The sequence below is a fragment of the Vipera berus genome, assembly GCF_964194415.1.
Source record: "Vipera berus genome assembly, chromosome: 2".
NCBI classification, from domain to species: Eukaryota; Metazoa; Chordata; class Lepidosauria; order Squamata; family Viperidae; genus Vipera; species Vipera berus.
Window position 1 is genome coordinate 217,546,365 of NC_138203.1, and position 25,447 is coordinate 217,571,811.

The window sequence follows — 25,447 nt, forward strand, 5'->3', positions numbered from 1 at the left end:
AGTTTTCTTTTGAAAAGCTGGCAGAGAGCAACGGAAATCTTCCTTCCTTCCTTCCTTCCTGCCTGCCTGCCTGCCTGCCTCCATTCCATTCCATTCCATTCCATTCCATTCCATTCCTTCCTTCCATCTCTTACTTAGGAAAGTGCAAGAGAGAGAGTGCAGATCAGGGGGCAGCACTGGTGGAGTCAGGAAGGGTGTGTGGGGATATGCAAGAGGTGCCATAAAAATTAGGGAAGGTGCATATGGGCGGTAAAGGTTGAGAAGGGTGCAAGGGGGCATGCAAAAGTTTCTGTGTGGTTCAGGGAAGACTCATGGGGGTGGTGCAGGTCAGGGAGGTTTGTGGGAAAATGCAAGAGAAGCCACGGGGCGGGGAGGCGGGGGCGGTGCAGGTTGGGAAAGGCACAGGACAAGGCTGTGTATAGAATTTTTTCTGTCAATTTTTTTTTGGCGGGGGGCAGTCAATATTTCTAGGGTTTTTTATTGTACAATCTTGATCTTTGTTTTCTTTTGGTGAGCTATTTCATTATATATCAGAATGCTCAGAGCATTAATATTTTTTTAAAAAGTCAGCACTAACATTTAGAGATATATGAGCTTTGTAATCTGTATAATAAAACATTTTCAAGTAAATGAATATGATGCAGAGAACAATTTTTGGGGGGCCCTTATCTCTCTAGTCTCCCCGGGTGCTCCTTTGAATGTCTCTGTTACCTCATCTAAAAAATGTATTACTTAGTTCAGCACTATAGTCAAGGATCTCATTTATGTTTCAAAAGCAAGGCAAACCAATATTGTGTCAAAATAAATGTGAGCACTTGCAACACATTTGGAATGTCCAGGTGAACATTAAATTGGCTTGTAAATAAATAAAGTGGGTAATTTGGCTCCAACTAAAACCGATATGATTTAACCACATTAACAGACTGAGGGTAACAGGCTATCTTTTCAAATCATAAACCATCTGCTATTATCTCCATGGGAATTGAAGACCCACAGCATTAAAACCATGGAGATTTCAATACCAGCCCTGAGAGCAGTCCAGAAGCTTAGAAAAGGACATTGCAAGGGGAAGAGTAGATGGACACCCACATCAGCTTTGTTTCTACAATCCAGTTTCACCTCAGCCAACCCTAGAATAATCATTGTTTAATTGTCCCAAATGATCACAGCACCACCGCCGTCCTGCCTTGTTGAACTGCTAAAGGACTTGCAACTAACATTCTGCTCATTGCTGCATCAGATTTTAGCAGTAAATATTCAGTAATACAAGTCTGCACATTCTTCCAGTTGGATGAGTCAGCTTCTGTACCAATTTATCAACAGCATCCCCAGTTCAAGGTACCCAGTGATCTATCTACGAAGCCATGGACCTTCTCTTCTACCTGTCCACCTCGTGCCCCCCACCGCCCCCACCCCCGTGCCTGCAAGCCATTCAACATGTATGCCCTGACTTTGCCATCCTCAACGGAATTACCTCAATCCCCTCCCCAGGATTTTATCACTTAGTAGCCTCAACATCCCATGTACACCACCACATCTGGAGACTGTAGCCTGCAAGAACAGACCTTCAGTCCCCACCAGCCATACCCTTCCCACCCACCAACATCCTACTACTTCCTGTGGAGAAGCCACTGTTTCTGAGGGAGTTGCCTTCTCTGTGACAGCTCCACAACCTATTCCTACACTTTCTGGGAACAAATCAGATAGACTTCTCCTCCAGTGACATCAGGTAGCTCTTGGTCCTGCCAGTTTTCTCTTTTTTAAAAATTTCCCTCTCCATCCATTTGCCTACAACCACCTTTCTTAACCTCCATTTCCTGTCTAATCCAATCTTACTTTCAGTTCACATTTTTCTTTTGTTGCTTCCTTCTGTTCTAATGCACCTGAAGTTTTTTTCCTCTTCTGATTTTTCACTTTTTGACAGCACCGTCATCTAACAGACAATCCTTCTGCCACCACCTTCCAACTCTGAATGCCATGTTTTTTTTTCAAGGTTACCACAAACTTAAAAGGCTTGTTCTTCTTCAAGGATGCTTCCTATGGGATATTTTTGTCTGCTCCTCCACCATTTTTTATAGTTAACAGAGGTTTTATGAACAGTGGTGGAGAACATGCCACACTGAAACTGCGTTATGCCTTAACACAAGATGTGAGCCAGGCTTTGAAAGAAGGCTGACATGATGTTCCTGGAAGAATTCTTCAATGTTATAAAATTGGAACAATGGGGTTTATCATAACAGGAAAGGTATTAAGCAGCAAAACATAACTTGTTTTTAAGTTAATGCAATGTGTGAACCTACCCATTAGGTTATGGTATATGGAAAGGAAGCGACTGTGACTTATTTAACAAATCATGACTAAAATATTCTTAATATTATATAGTGACTCTAAAGAGAACGTTGCATAAAACTGTCAGATAGGAATTCATAACAGTAAATTTATTTTTCTCTATATACAGATGCAGCCACAGGCTGCCACATTAAATTACTTCACAGTAAAAACATATTCCCACAAAAAAATCACCAAGTATTCTGAAAGTATCTCTTTCCTAAAGCTGTAGGGAACCTGCCCTACCTTTTACAGAAGGAATGAATTTATTTCCACCTTTTCTCAGCACAGAATTCATGTCACAGAAGTCCTCAGTTTACAGCTTTCATGAACTCACAGGATGAGCAAAATTTATCCAGACGTTTCAAAGCCTGAACAGTCAAAACCTATGACATGCTTAACCCAGCAACATGCATCCCTGGCCTGTGTGAGGTATCACTTAATAGAGGGAAAGGGTAGAAAAGGGAAATGTGCACGTGTGCATGCGGAAAATGGGCACGCACACGATGGTGGCACTAGCGCCCATGCACATTCGCAAGCGGGCCACGCACACCTATGGCAGTGCTGGTGGTGGCATGGCACCCACGCGCATGCACAAATGGGCCACTAACACCCATGCACATGTGCAAATGGGGCCATTAGAACCCGCATGTCAGCACTAGCATGAGTGGGGAGGGCGTGTGCACATGTGCGTGCACTTGCCAGCCATTTCCATGGCCTGGTGGCCAACAGGCAATGGACCAGTCCCAGGCCGCAGCCCACAGATTGGGAACCTCCTGACTTAACACACAGAAGCATCCTCTTCCTCACTCAATCCACTGGAATCAAATTCTTCTTCCCGACTGATTAAAGGGGGAAAGGGATGGCCGTGATCAAGATTGACATAAGTGACGTTGAGGTTAATGTAATGGTCTCCTTTTAGACAGGCTACAATATGCTCCACTTCTTCGATCAGGCTGGAAAAAGTTGGCCGCTCCTCAGGATTTGGTGTCCAGCAGTGAAGCATTATAGTATACCTGTCCAAAATAAACAGAGTTAATCAGAGCTGTGAAAATACCAACCCTCCCCTCTATCTTCACATCTAAGGATGTTGTAGTCATGTACACCAGGATCTAACTAGAGGCAGAAACTCTCCTCAGTTCTGCACTCTAGTCTTATCTCTTGAGTTTTCACTCCTACAGGATCCTGGTCAGAGGTTTTATATATCGCTGTTCTAAGAAGCCACAACACAGCAAGTGAATATATGGCAAATGGAGGTGGAAGCATAAGGATGCTATGCTGGACTACAAACCAAATGGAAAATGCTGGCACTGGAAAATATGGAAAATGGAACCAACAGATTGTAACTGGGAGTGCAACAGATCCTGATGATCATAAGAATTCCATGGAATACTGCACCTTTTCTTAAATTAACCCCTTAAGATGTGACCGGAATTTAAGAGATACTGTATAGGTGCTTCAGCAGGCTAATAGTTTGGGGAAAACTGTAGTAAGAACAAAAGTTTCAAAGCACGAAGAGTGGAAAATGAATTAACTTTCCCATTGTGCTTTCTTTTTTTTAGTTAATGAATTGCAATGCATAACTGAAATTTACAAAGTAGTTCATCAATTAAAGTTCAGGTATCAGAAGACCTTTTCCGGTACTTCCCATACAACTTCATCTCTTTCACAGTTGTCCCCTTAACTAAGCTAGCAAAAGGGTCCAATTGAATACTTACAGAGAATCTGGGCAATATTCAGGCTGGGGCAACCTTCTTCCTTGCAACAGGTAGCAGGTAATATCATAGGGATCCACCTCAGGATATGGAGAGGCCCCTCGAGTCATCAGTTCCCACATGAGGACCCCGAAGGACCACTGGTAAGACAGCAGAACAGATCAATGGAGAAAGTACAAATGTCCATATAATGGGACACAAAGAAAACACAAGCAGTCACTAGGGCAGATGAAATCTTCAACCAGACTGCTGCTTCTCTGCAAAGGGACTCTGTTGCATATGCCTGTTTTTCCAAGACTAGCATAAATTGGACTCCAGGTTGATTCTCACACTAAGAAATGAGTGCTAGGAAAGCTTACACAATCTTAGCAGGTGCTTTCATAATGGCCTTTTTTGCATATCCCTCACATAAAACTGGGGCTGTGTTGCCACAACACTAACAAATCAAGACATATCCAATTAAGCCAATTCTGTGGGCTGAACAGCGCTATGAAACAAAATCTATTTATAACATCTGAGTTCACGCAAAACATGGGGTTGACTAATTTGTGGTTATTGTCTCCTGTGAATACAGACAATGTGGCCAGAACAACAACAACTGGGGGGGGGGCAACGTTTTAGCATCCTGGCCATCGGGTGCCTTTGTTTGCACTTACTACATCTGACTTGGTGGTAAATTTTTGAGTTTTCAGGCTCTCAAGGGCCATCCATTTGACAGGCAGCTTTGCCCTGCGGTGTTGCCGGATGCTGTAATATTCCTTGTCAAAGATATCTCTGGCCAGCCCAAAGTCTGCCACTTTCACTGTATAAGTCTCATCAAGCCTGGATAAAAAAGGAGACTGGGATTAGGAACAATGCAACAGTCATGTGAACTCATCTTATTTGGCAGCATTAAGGAATTCCAGATGCACCCTGGATTAGCAAGTGACAAAACCAGGCTGTCGCCCTAGCAGAGATTATTGCTTGGTTATAGCATACCACATGGACATGGCAATTGTATCTCCTACCCCAGACTTAGGCTTTAGTTTATTATATGCAGTCAGACAATGGCTGTTTGTACAATTTATTTAATCGCATTGTTAAAACTCTAGCATGTATACATTAAGCTAAGCTTGGTTCATTTTAACTTTAGCTTGTGCTTTGTAGCTTAACAAACTGTGTAGACCAAACCCATTTGGTTAACTTATGGACCAGTGTCTTGTTTAAATCATAAAATTGTAGATTTTAAGGACCCATCTAATCCTTCCAGTCCAGCTGCCCATCTAGTGCTAGTGGGTCACTGATTATTCTGTCAAACTGCAGGCAGTTTCCCTAATCTGCCTTCTTGTCACCTCAATCCATTATTGCTCCATAAGAGTATAAGAAAATTGGTCCTGACCTTTTTTCGTGAGTGTGCCTCCTCAGATACTGAAAAAATACTAGCAAGCCATCCTCTCCCCATACCCCATCCCCTGACTAAACAACCTCAGTTTCTTCAAACTCTCTTCACAGAATTTACTTTCTATTTACCAGAAAAATAAGTCAGAAGATTGAGCACCCTGCATAAATGGTATAGCTTTCTGAGGGTAAAATCAATTGACCCAAAGGAGGAATCAAAACAAACTACGGTAGTTTGAAAGGTATTTCTGACAGACTTTTCCCATAGCTAGTCGTATGGGGAGGGATATTTTTACACAGGCACCTGCCCACAGCACGAACAGGCCTCTGCAACCTCTCTTATGTGTCCTTGCCCGATTCCCCATGTTTTATTATTCTGTGCAGATACACCCATGTTTGTACTTACATGCAGTTTCTAGCTGCAAGATCTCTGTGCACAAACTTCTTCTGGGCCAGATACTCCATCCCCTGAGCCACTTGTAGCCCAAAACCTATTAAATCCTTCACAGTGGGGTTCTGATGGAAAACAAATGAACAAACAAAACTGTCTTGACACTGAGGAAACTCACAATGCATTTTCCATCTGGCTTTGAAGTTTATGCACCTCCAGAGAGCAGAGCTGCTTGCTTGTGGTTCCCACAAGATAACACAGCTGAAGTTAATTTCAAGGCTGCTTCAGATATTGGACAAATTTTCTAAGAAATTTGGCTGAGAAACTGAGTGTATCCCATTCACATATGAAAGATGACAAAGAACCCACGCCTATCAATATAAACAGCGGAATTGGGGCCAGGGGAATCTTCTCTGCTCTGTGCACACATGGCAAAGCAGACACTTGCTCACCACTTGGCAATATAACACCCAGAATTGAGAGTGGTAGGAAGAGCCTTCTGAAATTTCCTCCACAGATTACAACCCTCTCTTTCAGTGTGCCTGCATGGCCCCCTAGTGGTCAGAAACATTCACTGCCTTGCACATACTCAAAAGAAATGTCCCATGCTTAACCTATTGCCTTTTCCCCATGAATAATGTTTGCATGTGATCCTGGATTTAAACATAACAGCTGCAAAGAAAAGTGAGGATACATCTTGTTGTTATCGGCTAAATTTGGGTTTTTAATATTGCACTCCTCTGCAAAGTTTGGCTGATGTGTTTAAGCTCAAAGCCACCTGCAAGGCAAAATATCCATTTTCATCAAGCAAGGGGGAGGCATTTTTGAGCTGATCAGCAGTACATCACAAGTGGCAATTGCCAACTGCCTAATATTTCACAGTATGTTTACAACAGGAATAAAATGAGGAGCATTTTTATTGCAGTAAAAATATAAGGTGAAGCTTATATGGACAGTTCCTTAAAAATAACGTGAGAAAATGTTTATAAGATACATCTTGCCACAGCCACAATTGCAATAGATTGGAGGCAGAGGAGAAGCCTGCCAACAGTAAGAATGCTACCTCTGTGTGTTTCTCCAGAGGAAAACGAGAGACTGAAAGATGCCAGCATCTTTCAGCCAGTTGTTCTGTGCTGATTACGTGGAGGAAACTGCATTAGACATCAGCTCATGTTCCTGCTGTTCTGCCTGTCTCAGGGACAGCAGAAAGACCCACAGCTAAACAACCTCTCTTCTGAAAACCCAGAGCTCCCATCTCTTGTTTCATCAACAGAAAGTACCACTGATAAGAAGGTTAGTTTCTTTTATGTGTCTTTCTGAAACCTTACTTAAAAGATTTACCTTACAAAGCTTACAATGCGGCAGGATAGATTTAAGGACGGCTGCATCCAACAGGCAGCCCCACTCTTTGCACCAGCATGGTGGTTTTTAACAGGAAAAATGTGCAAAGCCTGCACTGATTCACCAGAAAGCTCTGTAAAGTCTGTAGGAGCACATGGGTGAGTATGTCACAAATGAAACAAAAGCACTCTACAACTGAAAGAGATAAGAAAGGGCTGAATTCCTCATCTCTGGGCAAGCTCTTCTTAAAAACAATTTCGTTTTGCAAAGAAGAGACAAGCAACTCCAAAACAAGGGACGATTCAGGAACAGGAAAATGGCTGGCACTGAGTGTCGCTCAAAAAAAGATCCCAAGATCTGGCACCACATACCCTCTGCTCTGAACGGATAAAATGTCGGAGATCTCCGTGCTTCATATAAGGTAGAACCACCAGGGGGAGACCTTCCTTAGGCAAGGTGATCCCAATGAGAGAAAGGACATGGAGGTGATGGAAGCTCTTCATCAGAATCCCTTCCTTCAGGAATTCTTCCACTTCCTCCAAGTCATTAATTCCTAAGAGGGAAAAAATGAAGAGATTGGAGCAATATTCTTAATGGCAACTGTTTTTTCCCCTCTCCGGGACTTAAGTAATTGTGAAACTGTGAGCAAAAGTATCAGAGAAGTGATCTTGCAAGCATATTGGGAAAAACAGCACATTGTTCTTAGGCGAAGGAGAGAGATACAGAAAGCAGCCTTTTCTAGTTTCCATCAAGTCTGCCAATGTCAATAAGGATGGAAGACATTGCCAGAGTAAAAACAAACAAACAAGCACACATTATAATACTGGACTGGGTTGGCTCATAGTCATCTCCACTTTTTACGTTTGAAAGGACTACTGGCTCCATGGATTGCCTGGTGTTGATTTAAGGCTTAATTCCAATTATTAGAGAATTATTATTTCCCTAGGCCAGGGGTAGGCAACCTCGGCTCTTTTATGACTCGTGGACTTCAACTCCCAGAATTCCTGAGTCAGCATAGCTGTCTCAGGAATTCTGGGAGTTGAAGTCCACGAGTCATAAAAGAGCCGAGGTTGTCTACCCCTGCCCTAGGCCAACCCTCAGTTTAGAACTAGTTCTTTCTCTTCTTAAGAGCTTCTCCAGAGATACTTTAATAGTGTTATCTTATAAACGCTGAGCTGGGAGCTGAAGATTTTATTTATTTTATTTATTTATTTGTATTTCGCTTTTATTATTTTAAAGTCGAGTGCATTGGTACGTCCCCACTCCTATTCCAAGCTGTATTCAAAAACAATGATTGGTAGGGCATTGCAAACTGGCAACAAAACTCTGTTGCAGAAAATGCCACTAAAATTACTGATTAAGTAGTTTTAAAATTAAGGGCCATTTGCCATGACCTGGTTAATGTGCTATCCATCTGCCCATATGTCAGAACAAAATGTATTTCCCCTATTGTCAATTCCCTTATAAATTCTTTTCTGGCTTGCACTCAAACGGTGGATTCTGGATTTGGGCATGCATGAAGTGTTAAGCAATCCTGATTACATTCTCTGGCTTTGTTATCCTTCCTCAGCTGACAAGACATCACAAGATTGTTGGGTTTGATGGATGCCTTGAAAGATAGCTAGACTCATGGGGTTAAGTTTCTGTCAAAACCTACCATCTCCCCAAACCTACCGATCAGACAAGAAGCAGGCAAACCTTGTTCTTTTAAATGTACCCCTTCCTAGAATTGGGGATGAGCTACCTGGTGTTGTTGTTTTGAGTGTAGGTATAGTCAAACTTACTGGATTGACTCAGACAAAAGGAGACACCAGAGCAGACAAGAGAGTGGGTATACTATGCTTTTCAGTTAGCTGTTGGTTCAGAAGTCTGCTGGCAGCTGTGGCCTGTTTCCCCCCTCCAGAAGAAAAAGAACAGAGTGAGAGGGCCAACTCTGTTGGGAAGAAGCAGGCAGTCAGCAGTTCAAAATGACCATAAATACCTGGCTCATCCTGCCCCCCTTTTGGTTAGCTGACTACACTGCCACCAGCAGCTAGAAGTGTGACAAGCCCTTAAACTGCCATTGACTGTTGCTGGCTGGAGGGGAAAACACTAATTTAACACTGGCATGTTTGCATAGTGCCAAGACGAAGTGGGAAAGGCCCTAAGACCATCTCCTTGTACTATGTTACAGAACAAACTTAAGAAGAATGCAGAGAAACTCAATGCTCCCCAACATCCCTGTGCCTCCTTAAAAGTTATCTGAGGGTTTATCTTTGCCTTTAATACAGAATCTGCTCTAGCTCTAGTCTAGCGCCGGGTACATGACGCCTCTTTGCTCAGTGAAGTGGCACAAACTTCTCACAGGATAAAATAAGCGATCAAGCAGGACAGCACTGAAGTCCATAGAAGTTGTATATGCCAAGATGGAAGAGACTGTCCTTTTATAATATGTATGAATGTGTGCATGTACATATGCATGTATGTATGTATTCAAGTTAGTGTTAATTCTTGACAAAAACATGGGGGGGGAGTGTTATGTACTGGGCTCTTGAGGAATACCACGTGGGTTGCTGGAGCAGCTAACGGCTCTCCAGCAACCCAGACTACAAGTCTCCTGTGTTGCAATTGGCTATCTCCAGGCGGCAATGGTTGATTCAAACCTATTGGCTGCCGCCTAGGGGCTAGACCAGGGGTCGGCAACCTAAAAAAGAAAAAGAGCCACTGGGAACCGGTTCCATCACAAATTAAAAAAAGAGGGAGCCGCGTGCGTGTGTCCATGCACGCGCATGCGCAAAAAGTTTTTTTGCGCATGCGCGGACACACGCGGCTGCCATTTTTTTAAAAATGAGATGGAACCGGTTCCCGGTTGCCCGATGGCGACGGCCCGTCTGCAAAGCTGCCGCTTTCGGCAGCTTTGCAGACGGGCCGTGGCAGCTTCCTCAAAGAGCGGCGCCCCTGCCCATTCCGAGAGGTGCGCGCGCACCTCTCCGAACGACCGGAGGTGCGCGCGCACCTCCCCAAACCTTTGGGGAGGTGCGCGCGTACCTCCGTGCGAAGGGGCAGCGGCGCCGCTCTTTCAGGAAGCTGCCGAAAGCGGCAGCTTCCTGAAAGAGCGGCACCGCTGCCCGTTCGCGCGGAGGTACGCGCGCACCTCCCCAAAGGTTTGGGGAGGTGCGCGCGCACCTCCGGTCGTTCAGAGAGGTGCGCGCGCACCTCTCGGAATGGGCAGGGGCGCCGCTCTTTGCGGAAGCTGCCGCGGCCCGTCTGCTAAGCTGCCGCTTTCGGCAGCTTCACAGACGGGCCGCGGCGGGCTTCCTGAAAGAGCGGCACCGCTGCCCATTCGCGCGGAGGTACGCGCGCACCTCCGGTCGTTCGGAGAGGTGCGCGCGCACCTCTCGGAATGGGCAGGGGCGCCGCTCTTTGCGGAAGCTGCCGCGGCCCGTCTGCTAAGCTGCCGCTTTCGGCAGCTTCACAGACGGGCCGCGGCGGGCTTCCTGAAAGAGCGGCACCGCTGCCCATTCGCGCGGAGGTACGCGCGCACCTCTCCAAAGGTTTGGGGAGGTGCGCGCGCACCTCCGCCCATTCGGGGAGGTGCGCGTGCACCTCTCCAAACGGGCGGTGCCACTCTCCATTTGGAGAGGTGCGCGCGCACCACTGCCCGTTGGAAGAGGTGCGCGCGCACCGGGCGGCTGGGAGCCGCAAGGTTGCCGACCTGTGGGCTAGACTATATATTGCGGCTAGTTGCAGCCATTTCCTCAGTACAGTTTCTGCACGAAATAAACGATGAGTTACCCTGTACTCAGTTACGCATCTTCATTCCTGTGCCATCATTCCCGCTATTTAACAGGGAGGAAACAAGAATTCATGGTATCCTGCTTTCTAGTTTTATGCCTTAGACCACTAAACCAGACTGACTCCTTATAAATTATGGAACACTATTTTTTGAAACAAGACATTATTGTGTCTCAAACTCTATCATGAGCGGGGGTCCCTAGTGCTCTGTAAGCTTGGTTGATTTCTTGCAGGGGTTTCATTACCCAGACTAGTTAACATCATTATAGCACTGATGATGTTGCCTAGTTTGATAATGAAACATCTGCAAGAAAACAACCAAGCTCAAGAACACCAAAGAGCTCTTATTTCAACCTTGAGCTACAAAAATTCTTCTTTACTCTATCACGAGCCTCTGATCCCTTGATTTCTTTTCCAGGTTAATAAACAGAGCCACTTGTTTCATAGAAGGAAAAGGAATTACTTACTGTTTAGGGATTTAACAGCACACGGAATCTCTCTCTGGGATGAATCGATGTAAGTTCCATGGTAAACACTCCCAAAATGCCCTAGATAGGGGGAAAAAACGGTTTACGCACAGGCAGTAAGATGGACATTAGCAAACCCAGAAGCTATATAACCTTTATCTGTGCTGGAAATGTCTTTACATCAAACACAATACTATAAAGTTTTAAGCTTTAAAAATATATTTGAAATAAAAATATATTTTTTATTGTCAGAGACGTACTGCCCTAACAACATTCCAGTACCAACACAATTTATATCCAATTATAAGGTAAAGGTAAAGGTTCCCCTGCACATGCGTGCTAGTCGTTTCCGACTCTAGGGGCCGGTGCTCATCTCCGTTTCAAAGCCGAAGAGCCAGCGCTTGTCCGAGGACGTCTCCATGGTCATGTGGCCGGCATGACTAGACGCCAAAGGCGCACGGAACGCTGTTACCTTCCCACCGGAGTGGTCCCTATTTTTCTACTTGCATTTTTATGTGCTTTCGAACTGCTAGGTTGGCAGAAGCTGGGACGAGTAACAGGCGCTCACTCTGTTATGCGGCACTCGGGATTCGACCCGCCAAACTGCCGACCTTCTGATTGACAAGCTCAGCGTCCTAACCCACTGAGCCACCGCGTCCCTTATATCCAATTATATTTATACTCAAACATATTATTTAACAATATAAATTTGTCTCACTTTTAAAGTATCTAATTTGCTTTTAACTTTATCCAATTTAATATGCCTACACATCATCATACTTTTGCCTGTTTGTATAGTCAAGTGTAAGCACGTTAATCAAAGTATATATTTCAGTGATTTCCTAAGTGAAAGAAACTGATAAAATATCTACATGGTACAAGGTTCAACACAACATCTTTGTGTATATTTTAATTTCATACTTATTATCTTTGCCTAGCTAATTACAGGTTCAAAAGAAGAAAATAGAGAATATGGTAAGTATAGACGTTTGGGCACCCTTCAAATTCAATCAGTGTAAATTTTCTTTTATTTCTTTACTGTAAACTTTACTTTCTTTACTGTAAACCTATTAATAAGGATAAAAAGGTGGATTGATTCTTTTAGGTTAATAATTAGCCACATAAAGATGTGAACCAATCATTTGCTCCTTCTAATCTTTCAGATTGTGGTTGTTATTCTGTCTACTTTAACAATCATGGGCTCTTCTAATCAGTTCTCAGAACACCTATCAATGAAGGTAAAATGAAAGCTGTAAAAAAAACCTTCTAAACATTTCTAGCTAGCAACTTCAACTATCAAAACCATTGTGAGAAAAATGAAAATTACATGGAATAGATGTAAGTAAAGGTAAGGTCTGGAAGACCAAGAAAGTATATGCTAGAAATGAATGAAGATTTTGTCAAACATAAAACCAAGTAGAAGAAATGGATGGAATATCTGAAATAGAACTTTAGGAAGTATAAACATTTTAGTCATTTATGTTCAGTGAAAGTTATTACCTTTGTGAAGAAGAAACCATATTTATTTTTAAAACTTATGTTTTCTAATAATTGCTCTTCAGATATTTTATGTTTTTTTCTACATGATAGAACCTAAATTCCATGAAGTAGTACGGCTCTGTTAACAACTATTATTCAGTTTCTATTTTTAAAGTTTTGATCTGTATGGTAAAGACAGGCTATATAGCTGAGATCCTTTTGGAAATCCAATAAATATGCATGTTATCATTGAATTATAATACGGCTTTTGGATGCAAACCTCCAAAGTGTCTTGACCTGTCTTGACCCTGCCCCCCAGATTAACCGTATTCTACAATCAACACAAACCCCAAGAATTACAGAAGGATTTTATCCTATTAACCTTATTATAAGTGATCAAACAGTAAAAATATCACAGCAATAAAATGAATATGTGCATATTGAGACACATACAGTATACTGCAGTTACTGAAAAGGTATTTCAGTGCTGTAAGAATGCAGGAAAAAGCTATTGTACCATTACAATAAATTAAAAAAAGCCAAATTGGAGTTCTTATTAGAAAATATCAGTGAAGAAATGTCAATTTCTATTTTATTTTTTCACAAAAAGAAATTGATTTCTGGGAGATGGTTTAAAATGATGTGCTCATTTAATGTAAGAAAGATATATGCTATTCTAAATTTTGGTATGAACTAAACAGTCCAGGATAATCTGCACAGGCCTATAAATGATCTAAAGAGTGAAGGAATGAGGAACTTTAAAAGATGGAAGAACCAGGCATTTCCTGACACGAGGATGCAGTGGAATTAAATGGAATGTTTGGAATTCATGGAAAATAAACAGAAATGAAAGAACTGGGGCCTAGTTTGAGTAAGTAAATCCAGATCTCTAGACTTTGGAAATCAAAAACAGTAAACAAATCTGGTTGGTTTAAAAGTAAGCAGATAATTTAAAACAATGAAAAAAAGGTTGCGTTTGACAAACATTTCCTGTTCTTGACACTTAATCTTGTTGGGTTGAACAGAGAAATAGATATTTGCGCTCAAGAGCAGCGAGATATATTATACTGCTTTTCAAGTTGATTTAGATTGCAATGAAGAAATCATAAGAGTATGGCAACAACAAATGCCTTTTCTTTCAGTTCCTCTCAGAATTTCACAGTGCTTTCCATTTTGATTTGGCATCAAGACTAATTCTTCAGTGAACTATTACAGTATAGGCCAGAAAACCTTTGATTAAATGGACCACTCAGGAGAACCGGGTGTCCATTAAACCTGAATATCTACTAAATCTGAATCTAAACTGTTTACAACAATGTAAATAATTTATGCAATTATGTTTTTGCCATAAACTGTGTCATTTGGAATAAAATCTCAATTTCACAGACCATCTTCCATCTTCACTCCAATTCCTGAGCAGTCTTCATTTTCTGTCATTCCTTATTTTGCTTAGCTTGCAATAAGGGCAACGAAGAAGGCTGTGAGCATGCAGAAGAGTCTGGCTTCCCCGGAAACAGCCACCTCCACAGGTCTCTAACAGTGCTGATCTCTGCCCTCTTTCTTGGCCATACAGAACTCCTCAGCTTATCTGAACTGTATACAGTAGCTTAGTGAGGATAAGGGGTATGGGGTGTGTGCAAAGTACAGAAACTGTGCCTTGAGCATGGTCATAGTGCTCGTCACCCATGACTGGCTGTTTTTTTTTTAGTGTGTTATTCTTTGGGGGGGGGTGGATTTCCTGAGCATTTGTGCAATTATAAATCCTGTAACATTAACTTTTGCCTTTATATGGGGAAAATGACAGAGGTCATGATTAAGACCTCAAGCCCCGCCCCAACCTCCACAGCGCATTCTGATGGGTGGGATTCTTCCCATTGGCTGATGATGTCAGGAAGAGGGGAGGGCAGCAAAGCTGGAGGAATCCACCAATTGTAGGAAAGTTAACCATCATCACACAGGAGATCAGGCCTCTTCCATTCGTCAGCAAGGCCAAACACAGCAGAAGTAAGAAATGGGGGTTTACAGTGGTAGCAGAGATTTTCATGCCAGTTGACAATTTGGATTGCACTTTAAGTGGGGGCAACAGCCCCCAAACATTTTTTATTTCTGAGCGTCTTGGATAAAGGGCTATAGCACGAAATGTACAAATAAAGTCAATTGTCACTTCAAATGAAGTGACAGTTTTAGATTTAAGACATCTCAGAATTCTTGTTTAAGAAGTACCTGGCTCTTTTTGCCAGATTGTCCTGTGGGGGAAAACATCTTACTAACCTGCTCTCAATAGCATGCCTGCACATTACTTAGGTTCTTTGTTTTTACTTGCCCTTCAAATGCTACTTATTCCTTGTGACAATGGAAATCCTCTCTTCTCTTCTTACTGCTTTCCTGCTTTAGCCAAAGAGGCTCAGACACTAATGAAGAGCAACAGGAAATAATCAAACAAACATCTGGCAAAGACACTAATGAAGAGCAACAGGAAATAATCAAAGAAACATCTGCCAGGGAGAAAGTGGCATTCTTTCAACACGACAGTAAAAAAACAACAGATAACAAAGTTTTGTGATTTATTGCTGGTAGTCACGGCTGAAATGATACTTGCCTTTCCCAATGATCTGATCTGTGTACAAAATCAGCTCCTTTTCTGGAATGAGGACATCTTTCACTTCTTCCAACAATTCTGGCCGAAAATTGTGGATGGAGTATGAAGGCACTCGCATGAAAGGCATAGCAGAACCATCACTGCTGCCTGTGTAGGAGGTGCTTCCAAATCTCACTCCCGAAGAGCCTCTGTTTGGGGTCTCTGCCACAGAAATACCAATAAGCGAAGGTGGAGAGGGTATTAAACAGAATGCTTATTTATATTGGCCGCCAGAAGGCAGTGCACGACCAGTTTCGTTCTATTTGAAATTCATCAGATGTACATAGTCATTGATCTTACTAAGGGGCTCAAACCCTCTATTGGGAATCCAGACCTTAGTATATATCTGACAAGTTCCAATTGTTATATCATGTAAATAATAGAGAAATCTTTTCCCCCCACATGCACACACACATATCTTTGAAAGTAATACATAATATGGCACTTGTTCCTCTCTGTAGAGGAGTTTAAAAATGGGTATGCCATTCTTAAATAGAATAAGATGGTGAGCAAAGTTCATTCATTGTTACATTTTTTTTCCTTTTCTGAATCTTTGGCAAGACAGTATCTTCACATTGTAATGAACTATTGCAGGTTCCTCCCATCAAACTAACTAGAAGAATGAGGGCAGTGTTATAGTACCAGAAGGGCATTAGCTTATGTAGTTCTTGAGCAATGTATTTTTACTTATAGAAATATTTAGAAGGAATTATTCCAACTAGGGAAATGTCAGTCCTGGGGAACAAAATATTTTTTTTAAAAAAACCTCCCACCCGAACACATTTGGGCATCAGCATATTGGACTGATGGCTAGCAAGTTGATCTGTCTCATTGGCTCTAAAATACCAATTCCAAGTCCTGTTATGAATTCTTACCAGAAGAAGCCACATATCCAGTATTAGAAGGAAGAAGAGGAATTCCGACTGTTTCCCTGTTGAAGCTAGAAAGTCTTTCTAAATTCTCAGTTCCTGCAAGAAGAAAACAAAAAGTCTATCCAGCAACATTCATCTCATCACTGTTCTAGAGTTGGTCCATTTTCCACTCTTCCCTTTTCCACCTTGTGAATCCAGTGATTAAGCCATCTATTATACATGCCCATTCTCTGATGAAGTGTTAAAACTAAATGCAAAGTAGTGTTGCTATTACTGTGAAGAATTTACAGGGAATAAATGAAGACCTGGACCGACTGTACTTTTCTGGCCAGAAAGCGTCATAAGAAACTTGCCGTTACCTGTCTTCTTCTTCTGTTGAATATATTTCAAAGATAGAAACGCCAAGCCGGAAAGGAACAGAATGCCTATGACAACTCCGAGTACAACAGCGAGAGGAGAGATCAGGGAGATTACAACCACATATCCTAAGTCTATGCAGTTTCCATTTACACAGATCTACAAGAAAGAAAAGACACGTGATTATCGGCACGGAACAATGGCAGAACCTGGGACAGAGAGAGCAGAAGGAATGAAGGACATGGGAAATGGAGAGCTCACATTTCCATCTTTGCACAAGAGTTTTAAAATGTAGGCAGAAGCCCTACATCGCTGCTGGTGTAAATGATGAGGTTGGTGCTAATCTAGGTGATTGAATTTCCTGGCAAAGAATGGGACATTAACATAGGGGAAAAAGGATATACAGGCATATATATGGGAAGTAGGAAATAAGATATTTGAAACAAGTGGAGTGAAAGAGTAAATTTGAAGAGATAAACTAGTGGTAAGGATTTTGGGAATGTAGAAAAATAATCATTCTCTTTCAGCCCAACTCACCTTGCAGGGTTGTTCTTGTGTGGAAAGTAGGAGGAAGAAAGGAGTACAAGGCAAACATGCCTCTTTGAGGTATGTATAAAAATAATAAAGGTGGGATAAAAATAAGTGAAAATGGTATCTTATGGGATGACAAAGTGAAAGTAAATGTGGATTTTAAGAATCACTGAGAAACCTAATATTAAAAACATACAATAAATATATACCCACACTGTTTTTAAAGTTAACCTTACTAACATCCACAGAGGAAGCTTTTTATAGAAGAGAAAAAGCAGATAAAAATGATGGCAAACATATGAGGATTTATTAATGGAGATAAAGAACAAACTAAGATGAAGATAGGGGAATAATTACAGTATATAATTATATAATTAACTGAACTTGCAGAAATGGCAAAGCTGACCAGTTTGATCAGAGAAAAAACAATAAAGACTGTTGTGCCGGCGCCTGTTGTGCAAGTGGGGCTGCGAGCACCGGTGCTTGTCACACGTGCAAGTGGGACTGTGAGCACCTGCCACTTGCACAAGTAGGGCTGTGAGTGCCGGTGCTTGCTGCTCACGCTCCGGCCTATTCACAACTGGGCTGCATGAGTGGTAGGCCGGGGCATGAGCAGCAAGGACCGGCACTCACAGTCCTACTTGTGCAAGTGGCAGGTGCAGGGGCTCACAGTCCCACTTGTGTGAGTGGCAAGCACCAGTGCTCGCAGCCCCACTTGCAAAACAGAGAGAGAGAGAGAGATGGAGGGAGAGAAAGAAAGAGAAAGAGAAAAAAAGAAAGAAAGAAAGAAAGAAAGAAAGAAAGAAAGAAAGAAAGAAAGGAAGGAAGGAAGGAAGGAAGGAAGGAAGGAAGGAAGGAAGGAAGGAAGGAAGGAAGGAAGGAAGGAAAGAAGGAAGGAAGGAAGGAAGGAAGGATAATACCATTCTCAGGAAATCATGTCTTGTCCTGCTTTCCTATCACAGTGAAGGTGCCACTGTGCCTTGTAACATCTCCCACCCTTCCCAGGTCATCTAATGAGTGAATTTGTAATTCCCCCAATAATGGTGTGTGTGTATGTGTGTTAATGGTGTGTGTGTGTGTGTGTGTGTGTGTGTGTGTGTGTGTGTGTGAGTCTGAAGTGTTTTTCTCTAGTATCCCACTGCCCACCTGAAATGGTGATCGATTTAGGATTAACTCACCAGCAAGGTGCAGAGTGACATAACAACAACAATAAAAAGATAAAGGTAAAAAAATGGTGGTCTGGGGGAAATGCCCCACATCAAAAGAAAATGCATGCCTGTGACAATTATCTGAGAGGAGGAAACACCATGCTAGCAAAGATTAATCCAACGAAAGTTAAATTGGGTTGCCAGCTGGGTGATCTGGGAGGTGGGTAATGAGGCAATGAATGCATGAGCACTCTTGCTTTTTTTTCAATGTATGCAGAAAGCCAGAGTGCTGGAACTGATTGTGTAACCAAAGGCTTTAGTACTCTTTGGAGATTTTCAGGATATTGTCTCCTGACTTGCATCTGTCTACATTCACACTGCTTGGGAACGTTAAGGATACAAAATAAATTGAATATAGGAAAGGACTATAGGGATCCTTAGTGAATCCAAGTTGGAAAACATTTTGTGTGACAAATGCATCTAAGCATCAATGCCAAAGGAAGTCAGGAACTTTCCCCATTATTCTGCCACCAAAATGTGCATTTGGTGTGTACATAATAAAGCCTTCTTTAAAAATTTACTTTAATGGTCAACATTAATCTTACCCTGAGCACACAAGCTATTAAAAAGTAGGGCCAGTGAAGGAACCAACACTCTGAATTCCTGGGGGGTCCTTGGTGCTCTCTGAGTTTAGTGATTTCATTAGATATTTCATTACCAAACTAGGTAACATCATCAGTGCTAGAAGGAATTCTTCTCCAGAGAAAGAAAGGACTTAGGTTCACCCATGCTAACAAATGCTCCTCATGATGGGACTGTAAGCTAGCAGTCTCCAGCAGGTTTTAGAACTCTGAAAATCGGTTGCAGCCCTTTATAAGGGCACTGGGCTCGTCCATTTCCCCTCTTAATCATTTTTATTGGAATTGGCTTTTACATTGGTTTTTGGACACTAAGAACTTTCAGAAGGACAAATGTTTTTACACTGGGTGATTTTTTTTCCCTTCAACTTGCAGTGAAAGATTTATGTAATTTTTTAAAAAACCTATAGAATAATAAATTATTTGGAAATAAGCACCAAAATTGTGATTAGGACGACGATTTTGGAACATTTTAAACAAAGAATATTTCTTATTGTTTGTTCAAAGTCCTATTAAAATATATGAAGATCTGAGTTTAAGTGTAAGAAATATCTTCCTGAGAAATGCTCTGGATGAAAGAAAAACACAAGAAGATGACTAGTTACTAGAGACAAAGGGAAAGAATTAGATTATACGAGGGCAATTCGGAAATAAACCCTCCATTTGGTTATCAATCACACTAGAAAACTACAACATTACATTAGTTTTCAACGTAATTGTCATTCAAATTGAGGCACTTGTCAATAATGTCTTACAAGGTTTGAAATTCCCTAGTAGTAGTCGCTCGGTGTCAAATCTGGGCTATGAGGGGTGTGTGTGATCAAAAACATCCCAACGGACCTTCTTCAAAATTTCTTGGGTGCATCTAGCTGTGTGCGGGTGAGCATTATTGTGAACGAACACCACACCGGAAGTCAGCATGCCCCGACACTTGTTATGGATAGCTCATCTGAGTGTTTGTTATGTTTCACAGTAGACTTCTGAACTGATGGTTGAACCACGCTCCATGAACTTCACTAGCAGTACTTCTTTGGCATCTTCACATTTGGCAAGATTTTCTATGGCACCACTTCCGGCCGAGCAAGTACTACTAAGGAATTTCACATCTTGTAAGACATTATGAAAAGTGCCTCAATTTGAATGGTGATTATGTCAAAAAGTAATGTGATGTTGTAGTTTTCTAATGTATATAATAAAAATTCTGTATCTGCAAGTGTCTGTCATTGATAACCAAACAGGTTTACTTCCGAATTGCCCTCATAATTAAGGGAGAATTCCTGCTAATACAGAACAGAGTAAAAAATTTTAGCTCTGGAAGAATTTAAGGATATTTGGTCTGATACAATAAAAATTGGCTTAAAAGAAGAGATAGAAGATGATATAGCTGAAAATCAGGATGGATATGAATTTAAAATTGACAAGATAGAAGACTGATATTGACAAAGATGTTATACAAAACTAACAAATGAAACTGGCTGAGGTTTAAATAGTTAAAAGGGACACACAAATACTTGGAAACATAGATCTTAATTCAGAAAAGTGAGTTAAGAAAACAATTTTCTTACTCAGGATTTATAGAAGAGATGTGCTATACCTATGAAGGAGTTCTTGAGGAAAGAAAAAGAAATCAGCTTTTGAGACGTTACCTAAAAGGAATAATCAAGACCCTTAAAACAAAACTAAGATTTATAAAGTGGGCCTATTTGATCAAGGTTAGGTTGCATATGCCTCTCCTATTTAACAGCTTTTAATGGGTTTTTCTTAACTAGGACTGATTGGGTTTTAAAGATTTGTCTGTGGATAAGATGGGAAGCAGAGTTTTGCAGTATTTTTAGAGAGGGTGATAAACTATGATATTATATTTGAGAGGACATGAAGAGAAGATTATAAGAAATTAATTTGTAGCACATCATTTGAAGGGATTAAAGATTAATATTTCAGTTTGTTATTTCTAGTAGCTCTTAATGGATTTTTTCTTGATTGTTTGAAAGATTGGGTTCTAAATATTTGTTTAAAGATAAGGCATAGGAAGAACTTTTTTACATGGTGACTGCTAGGAGGATTGTACAGTATATGCTAAGCATTGGAAAGAAAAAAGATACAAACTGTTGAAGAGTCGATTTTAAAAATGATTGAATTAGCAGACATGGCAAAACTAACTGCCTTAATTAGAGACAATGGATTAAACAACTTTATAAGAGACTGGAAGCCATTTGTGGACTGTCTATGTGTTAAATACAATAACAGATGGTTAGCAAAGGGATTTGAAGATTACTGTAACTTTTAGGCTAACCTATTGACTGTTGTTTTCTTTTACATATATAATTAGATGTTGGGGTGATATGATTACTAGACACATAGATTTCCACATCTGGAATATTTGTTTATTTAATAATATCATTTTTGTTCAATATGGAAGGGAAAGCTTATAACTATTTCTAAACCTGTTATGTAAGGAGAGAAGAACCTATTCATTTTTCTATATTTATTTTTCAGCATCCAATTAGGGTGGATTCTTAATGTTTAATGTTAGACCTATTTGACATTTTGGATTTTCTTTTTCTTGGACCCATTTTTTTTCTTTTCACTGTTAGTGTTGAATGTTTTTCTGTTCTGTATTTTATTTTTGTTGATTAAAAAGAAGAAGAATTTTTAGAAAATTACAAAGTATCGTGTAAAGAACCGGAAAGAATTATGAAATTGACTTACTTGTTTAAAGTTAAAATATATGTATTGTTATTTCTGATAGCTTTTAATAGATTTTTTCTGATTAAGATCAAAAAATAAAGTTTATATTTGCCAATAGATAAAAGATGAAATATGGGATGAAGAGAGTTTTGGTTCAAATATTACAGAAGGTCTTAAGCAATTGAAAATGTTTATAATTGTCTTGAGGAATGGGGAAGTTAGTTCTTTCTTCTTTTTTTAGATATCTTTCCTCTTTTCCCCTCCCTGCCTTCTTTCTCTCTTTGCACTTTCTTTTTGTTTTTTTGTTTACATTATCCTTGTTTGCATTAGTTTTTTATCTTTGTAATTTTAAATTTCAATAAAAACTATTATATAAAAAAGAAATAGATGCAAGCAGGCTGATAATAATAATAATAATAATAATAATAATAATAATAATAATAATAATAATAATAATAATAATAATAATAATAATAATTTTATTTATATACCGCCCTTCTCCCGAAGGACTCAGGGCAAGAATAAAAAATACAAAGTTACAAAAGTTAAAAAAGAATTAAATATATGCCCACTAAAAACAGTAAATACAAATATTAAAATAACAATAAAAAAAACCCCACCAATCCCCCATCAGGCCAGAGAAAGAAATTGTGTGGAAATACTAACAGGCATGTGGATAATTTCTAGCATGCTTGATTGCCCATGAGTTTTGTAGCTACTGGATAAGTAGGATGGAAAGGCTGAGAAGGGCTAGGCTGAGGTTCAAAGAGAAGAATTAAGTCATAACATTAGCTCTGATTGCAAAGGATTTTTTTCTATACCTGTACTGGCAAATGATCCCCAGGGAAGTTCAGGTGGTTGGGTATTTGGCAGGTCACCTGATTCTTCAGTATACTGAGGTAGCAATCTGTACCAGCCACTGACATAGAAATGTTCATGCAGTCTGCCAGAGCATCCAGTCCCTTATGCTGTGCAGAGAAATGTAAAATACTTGATTACAGACGAGGGTCAATCCTACTCATCAGCACTGTCTATTGCAGACATGTCAAACACAAGGCCCGGGGGCCAGATCCAGCCTGTGAAGTGGTTTCATGCGACCCGCGAAGCCATCCTGGAAACAGTGAGGGAACGGCCCCCACTGCCTTGGCCCTGGCCCTGAGACCCTCCTCCTGCCAGAGACCCTCAGATCTGTCCCACTCCTGCCCAGGCCCCCATAGGCACCCTTGATGCGAACGATGTAGAGCTGGCCATGACCACCCAGTAGGCCATACGCACTTTAGCCACGCCCACCCAGTAGGCCACGCCCACCCAGGCTACACCCACCCGGCCCCCTGAGGGCAACCGCAATGCTGATGCGGCCCTCAATGAAATTGAGTTTGACACCCCTGGTCTATTGGATGTATATCTCAGTTCCACCCAGTGTCCTAAATAATCTTGCACTGAATTCCACATACAAATTTCTTAATACAAAAAATAACCAATTTATGTTGTATATTCTCAAAGTACCTTAACTCACCACCTCCATTTCCTTGTTTTGTGAGTGAGGCATTTTCTCACATTATTTCCCATTAATATCTAGCCCTTGGAAGACTGTAAACTATAGTTCTTTCACAATTTCTGTGAACTGACTTTAATTGGTTACTCTCGACAATGTACATTAGGGCTGTACAGCCCTCAAAAATGAACCAAAAGAAGTGCTTCCGATCTCAGAGCCCCTCTCTGTATTCTTTAAAACAGCCCAAGATGTGTCAGACTCTCTCATTAAACTTTAATGACCATGCTTAAAGTAGCACCACCATTTTTCAGGCTTACATACAAAGGTCTGAAAAGTCAAGGATGCTCTGTTCATCCAAGCCTGGAGTATCTCTTCCATGTAATTTTTGAAAGATGCTGACTTCTAATGTACACTGTGAACTGACTTGAATTTGAGTCAATATATACTAATGGGAAAGCATACAAATGTCAACAATGAAATACTAGAGAGGATTATTGGATCTGAAGCAGCACGCATGAGCAGAAACTTTAATATTCCCGCAGAAGAACATTTAAGTGACTTAACCAGCATAGTCCAAGTTACTGATGTTACACTGTTCATGCAAGTATATCATTCAAGTGGACAAAGGTACATAAGTATCAGACCAGTTGAACAGATTTTGAATTAGCTCTCATTCTCCCGAGGCTGCAGAGCCTTCCTTGCTAAATTTTTGGGACAGGGAAGCCTCATACTTACAGTTATTTCAATCTTGTCCTCTCCTTGTTGGAGTTCATATAAGTGATTTTCATGGGGAAAGAGATCAATGACCGGCTTAGGGTAGTAGCGGATACGAAATGTCTTCTGCCCCAGAACTCCATCCATCAAGACCCTCAGGTTCCCATAGATATGTCCCATTTTATTTTCAGATGGATAATAAGGACTTTGACACACCAATGTATCTGTGGACAGTGGCCTTCCACAAACCTGAAATTGCAGAAATCAGAGCACTTTCATCTGGCTTCATTTCATCAACCTAATCTATGCCAATATACCAGCTCATGCAGGAGTTCAATTGTCTGAACAAACACATACAAAATGAAAATGACCATAAAAGGAATTGCTATAGGAAGCCATTCAGAACTTGAGAATATATCTGAATGTGAAAAATGGCAGCACATACATCCTCTAGATCACAGGTGTCAAACTCGCCACGTCACATGATGTGTCATGGCATATCGTGACTTTTTTTGCATTGCCAGAGCTGGGGTGGGCGTCATCTCCGTATGATGCAACTGGCCCGCAGGCCGGCAGTCTGACACCCTGCTCTAGATTAAAGGAAAATTGTGTAACATAGAATTTCACACCCTGCACAATTTGATAAATTCTTGGATGTGTGGTTCTTTTCAAATCTGTGGTCTGGATTTTGTCTCTCATATAATGGCTGAAAATAATTTCAACCTTCTTAGAGATGTCTATGGAGATTCTCAGTCATCCAAGTCATGGTTGTCCCAAAGGTGCTTTTTCATGAGGCAACTGGACTTTCTTTTTTCTCTTTGAAGATGTTTCGCTTCTCATCCAAGAACAGAACTGAACAGAGCTGAAGAAGCTTCTTGGATGAGAAGTGAAACGTCTTCAAAGAGAAAAAAGAAAGTACAGTTGCCCCGTGGAAAAGCATATTTGGGACTTCTTAGAGATGATTTTCTATGAAATTCTCTTCTGAATTTAAATATGAATCACAGAATCACAGAACGGAAGTATTGGAGGTACATATTGCACATATATAGGGACGCGGTGGCTCAGTGGGTTAGGATGCTGAGCTTGTCGATCAGATGGTCGGCAGTTTGGCAGGTTGAATCCCGAGTGCCATGTAACAGAGTGAGCACCTGTTTACTCATCCCAGCTTCTGCCAACCTAGCAGTTCGAAAGCACATAAAAAATGCAAGTAGAAAAATAGGGACCACTACGGTGGGAAGGTAACAGCGTTCCATGCGTCTTTGGCATCTAGTCATGCCGGCCACATGACCACGGAGACGTCCTCGGACAAACGCTGGCTCTTCGGCTTTGAAACAGAGACGAGCACTGGCCCCTAGACTTGGAAACGACTAGTATGCATATGCGGGGGAACCTTTACCTTTACTTTTTATTGCACATATAACTGTAGAATTACAAAATTAGAAAGAGACATAGTCCATCAAAATTTTTTAAACAGCCAAGTTTTAGCTGGATTTC

At 41.0% G+C, this 25,447-nt stretch overlaps 1 protein-coding gene across 1 annotated transcript in view; it reads right to left on the reverse strand.

The window, feature by feature from the left end:
• Positions 1-2,736: 2,736 nt before the first annotated feature.
• The window catches only part of MST1R (macrophage stimulating 1 receptor), a 72,342-nt gene continuing 49,631 nt past the window's right edge, over positions 2,737-25,447 (reverse strand). The window contains exons 11-21 of the mRNA XM_081316743.1: positions 23,975-24,202; positions 22,566-22,712; positions 16,742-16,898; positions 16,386-16,478; positions 15,472-15,672; positions 11,394-11,474; positions 7,524-7,705; positions 5,827-5,936; positions 4,700-4,865; positions 4,047-4,183; positions 2,737-3,344 (exon numbers count right to left, since the gene is read on the reverse strand). Of these exons, the coding sequence (XP_081172869.1) occupies positions 3,110-3,344; positions 4,047-4,183; positions 4,700-4,865; positions 5,827-5,936; positions 7,524-7,705; positions 11,394-11,474; positions 15,472-15,672; positions 16,386-16,478; positions 16,742-16,898; positions 22,566-22,712; positions 23,975-24,202 (1,737 nt within the window). The 3' untranslated portion in view covers positions 2,737-3,109. The remainder of the gene's footprint in view (positions 3,345-4,046; positions 4,184-4,699; positions 4,866-5,826; positions 5,937-7,523; positions 7,706-11,393; positions 11,475-15,471; positions 15,673-16,385; positions 16,479-16,741; positions 16,899-22,565; positions 22,713-23,974; positions 24,203-25,447) is intronic.